The sequence below is a fragment of the Peromyscus californicus genome, unplaced genomic scaffold, assembly GCF_007827085.1.
Source record: "Peromyscus californicus insignis strain IS unplaced genomic scaffold, ASM782708v3 Scaffold_16__1_contigs__length_79575227, whole genome shotgun sequence".
Classification (NCBI taxonomy): domain Eukaryota; kingdom Metazoa; phylum Chordata; class Mammalia; order Rodentia; family Cricetidae; genus Peromyscus; species Peromyscus californicus.
Window position 1 is genome coordinate 31,287,522 of NW_026294458.1, and position 4,618 is coordinate 31,292,139.

Here is a 4,618-nt window from a genome sequence, read left to right on the forward strand (position 1 = left end):
GCTGCTTGCCTGTTTTTATCAATGGCAGAGGATCAAAACCTTGCCCTTAAATAATTGATCTATTCCATTGAGTTTACCAGGAGATTTTTTTTCTGCATTTTATTTTTTGGAACATCATTGCCTTTCCTTTATGATTTCTTACTCTTCTGATCCTTACAGAAAATATGAATCCCCAAGTAAAATGGGTCCAATATGAGTTTCTGTTTCTTCCTCATTGAAATCCTGCCTTAGATGCCAGGCACTCACTCTCCCAGCAGACTTTCATCCTCCAGCCCCAAAGCATTAAATTCTTATAGGATAATCTGTTATTTAAAAGGGTATGCTATGTTCAAATTACTTTTAGAGAGGTTAATCGTGGTGGAGATTGGAAGCATTAGGATCAGAGGTTCTAGGCCAGCATCACTTAAAACTTGATTCCTAAATCACCAATATTATGTGGCCCCAATTTTGAAAAGGAAAAAAAAATGGAAAGAGCTATTTCTCAGTTTGCAGAGTACTTGCTTAGAATGTACTAGGCCCTGGGTTCAATCTTCAGCATCACAGATAATCAGGTGTGGTGTCACATGCCTGTAATTCTAGTAATCAGCAGATACAGACAGATACTATAGGTCATACTTAACGACAGATAGAGTAGCAGACCAACCCGGGATATAGGAGAATGTTTCTCAAAATAATAATAATAATAGGAGTTGTAGTAGTAGTAGTAGTAGTAGTAGTAGTAGTAGTAGTAGTAGTAGTAGTAATAGTAATTCTGAGGAACTCAGTTAAGAGTTTGAGCTTGGTATCCACCTTGCCTCTTCACTTAGAGTAGAGCACAGTCTCTTAAATGTCAAACATGGTTTCTTCTTTTAGGCATGTGTTACTTTCTAGGTAGTTGATGCCTATGTTTAGATAATTGGTGGTTTCCTACACCAATGAGCCAATAAATCAGAAGGAAATAAAAATTCAGTATAGAAGTATCAAATACCATGTGGCAGGAGAGCGTACTATAGTCACCAACAGGGGATTGCAAGCAATAAGACGTGAGAATTCAAGGAGACTATAGTAGGTAAGGCCAGTCTGAGAAATCTGCCTTCTAGAGAGCATGGTGTGGTGGGAAAGGGAACAGAATAGGGTGGGCCAGGAAAGAAGCCCTTCTCATTTGATAATACACAGACTCATTAATCAAAGTAATTATTAGGAGGACCAATTACATGAAAGACTGAAGCAGGAACATCACAAAATCCAACCAAACCAGGACAACTTAATGGAACCTAACTCAAAACCACACAACCAAACAAAAACCAAAATCCAAACCAACAAAGACCCCTGCCATAGCCCTGTGAGATTCTTGTGTCATCATATTCTCTGTGCCCCACATCTACTTATCCCAACCCAATAGCCTGTAGAGATTGAGGGCATAATATTGTTTGAGGGTACTTGGTCCATGTTTATGCCATCCCATAAGTGCACTTTCACTATTGACTATCACGTTATTTATCCAGAGGTTGGGTTGTGGAATGAAAACTGTAAACTAACCACTATAACCTGCCACTGGGCTCTGAAATAATCATATGGAGCAATATTCTTCCTTATGAATGCCCGGCCTTAGCTGGGCTTGTTGAAAGCAGCTTTTCTGATCTTAAATTAGCCAGTCTGCCTTTCACTGCTGGGCTTTTACCGTTTTCTGTTTTTGTAGAAGTTTTCTTTACCGCTTACTCTGCTTCTGGCTGTGTGACTGGATGGGTAGGGGGCTGCTCCCCAGCATCATCCTCTCTTTCTGCTTTTCTCACGCCTTCCTCTTCTCTTATTCTCCTTCGATTTATTTTCTCTGACTGGCAACCGCATCTATATCTCTCCTGCCTAGCTATTGGCCATTCAGTTCTGGATTAGGGCAATCAGGGATTTTAGACAGGCAAAGTAACACAGACTCACTGTGTTAAACAAATGCAACACGTCTTTGCATCACTCAACAAATATTACACAGCATAAACAAATGTAATATATCTTCAACTAATATTCCACAGCAGTTTTTCTCTTGGGATGGGTTCTTTATTAAATACCAAAGTCATGCATTAGATTCCTTTATTTCTTCTTAAAGTGCTATCATACCATTTATATTAGTATAATATTGTCAGAATTTTAAACATTATTAGAATAGCCAGGCATTTGGTCACTATTCAGCCTGGGTCAAATATTCAATTTCAGAGAAAAGGAAGAGGAAAAGGTAGTTATAAATATCAACTCAGATTGTACTGGATCGGGTGGTGCAAGCTTTTAATCCCAGCACTCCTCGGGCAGAGGCAGGTGGACGTCTTTGAGTTTGAGGCCTACATATGAGTGAGTACCAGTAAAGCCAAGAAGACATAGTGTGACCATGTCTCAACCAAACCACCTACAAAAACTGGAAACTATGGAGTACCATTATTAGAAATGTGCGCTATGGCTCTATACCCTCTTTTACTTTTTCTTTTATTATTATTAAGACATTTTCTATTCATTTAACATACCAACCAGAGATCACCCCTCCTCACTCTTCCCCAACCATAGCCTTCCCCCGCAAACGCACCCCTCATTCCCACCTCCTCCATTTTAAGCTATCCCTGGGGATTTAGCAGAGTATGGTATATTCTGTTGAGGAAGGTCTAAGACCCCCTCCTCTGAATCAAGGATGCACAAGGTGTCACACCTTAGGCACATAGCACCAAAAATCCCACTCATGCACCAGGAATGGATCCTGATCCCACTACCTGGGGGCGACCCCAAACAACTGTCTCCAGTAACCAGAGGCCTAGTACAGTCCCATGGTGGCTCCATAGCTATGGTGAACCATCTTTTAGACATGTACTCAAATGCAGTGTGTGTAAAGAAAGAAACACTTTTTCCATTTAATTGTATTTTATAATTAAATATCAATAAAAGAGATGAGAGTACAGTAGGAAATATTTACAAAAACACTAATGTGCTGGATGAAAGGTTCTCCCTTCACGGCCACTGGAGAAGAAAGGCAGGACAGGGGTTTTGAAAGTGCCAGTGGGGTACCTGTATATTAGGGAACTCTTGGCAACATTCAGGAAACTTAAACATCCATCTTCACAATCAATGAGCACCCCAATCTTGCCCAGGGGCCTCTCTATATAGTGCCGGAAGACTGGGCATGTGGTGAGGAGACTGTAATGATTACCCTCCTTCACACACACAAGAAGAAAGGCACCCTCATAGTCAATCATTTGGTTGGTATTCCTTAACCAGGAATCCTTACAGACCCCTACAGCCCAGTCCGCAGAGTCTTGTAAATCCACCTCCCAGTAATATTTCCCTGAGATGAAGTTCAAGGATCCCCAGGAAGCCAAATAGCATCCAACAGAAATCACAGATGTATCCTTACTGTGAGGTCCGAAGCTGAATTTTCTCAAGACATTAAATAGGTTCATCTTGTAATGGAATGGGGTTACATTTTCAAAGAAAATGGGCACCTGGATGTGCTTGAACCTTTCAGTCAGTCCAGTGATGGGTAGGGCCTTGAGTTCTGGTCGCAGTGCCTGGGGCATGCTCAGCTGCATTGACTCACTCCTTCTGACCACGTCATCCAAACCCAGGAGCAGTACCACATATGGCTCCTGGGACATTGCCATCAGCTCCTGATACATATCTCTTAGTTCTTTGCTCTTTTGGACCATCATGGCTTCACTCTTCCTCAGTTTCTCTAAAACACATTGGCCTTCCTTTCTCATGCACTCGATATGTTTCTCTTCCTCTTTACAGAGGAATGGATGCAGCTCCCTATACTCGGTCCTGATCATTTCTTCCCGCAGAGTCACATATTCCATCCACAAAGATGCTGTTCTCTTCTCTGCCTCAATATTCTCTTGATTTTCTTGAATCTTCTCCCATAAAGATGCCATCTGCTTCAGAACTCTTTCCATTTGATGCTCAGCTGCTGCCTCAATGGAACAATGTCTGTGACCTCTGTGCTCATGGGAGTTAGAGCAGAGTTGACAGAGGAAGAGCCTGCTCTCAACACAGAAGATCCTCTTTGTCTCCTTGTGGGTCACACACTTATGCTCCTCAGAGCTCAGGTCCTTCATGAGGCTGGCTTGTCTGGCAATGAACACCAGCTTCTTCAGAACAACGTTGGTTCTCATTTCCTTCTGTTGGCATGGTTCCCGACACATAGGGCAGTGGACTGGAAGTTGGGTGTCCTCCCAGGAAAGCTGGAGGCAGGCTCGACAGAAGCTGTGGCCACAGCTTATGGTGACTGGCTCTGTCAGGCAGCTCAGGCAGATGAAGCAGGTGAGTTCTTCCTGGAAGGCTTGTGAGATGTCTGACTCCATTTTCCCACGGAATAGACTCTGATCTCAGCAGTGTCTGCTGGGGTCACAACAATGTTAGCTCAGCTCTGTGGAGTGATCCTCAACGTGAGGGCCAGGAGGATCTAGCAGTCTAGGAGCCAGAATGTATGGAAACACACTGTCTGGTCTAGAGAAGAATGGACCTGGCTGGCCCCTGGAGTGTGCTTATATACTCTCTAGAGACCACACCCACTCTAAATAGCAGTAATCTGATTGGATGGAAGATGGAACTAAATTGATGGCCAATACCCACAAAACAATCCTCCACAATCAGGTTTCCTGAGTCA

General features: G+C 42.8%; 1 protein-coding gene across 1 annotated transcript; it reads right to left on the reverse strand.

Annotated features, from left to right (window-relative positions):
* Positions 1-2,936: 2,936 nt before the first annotated feature.
* LOC128111704 (tripartite motif-containing protein 43-like) lies at positions 2,937-4,313 on the reverse strand. Its single transcript, XM_052739922.1, has one exon. It carries the CDS (start codon positions 4,311-4,313, stop codon positions 2,937-2,939), a length of 1,377 nt encoding a protein of 458 aa, XP_052595882.1.
* Between the last annotated feature and the right edge of the window lie 305 nt (positions 4,314-4,618).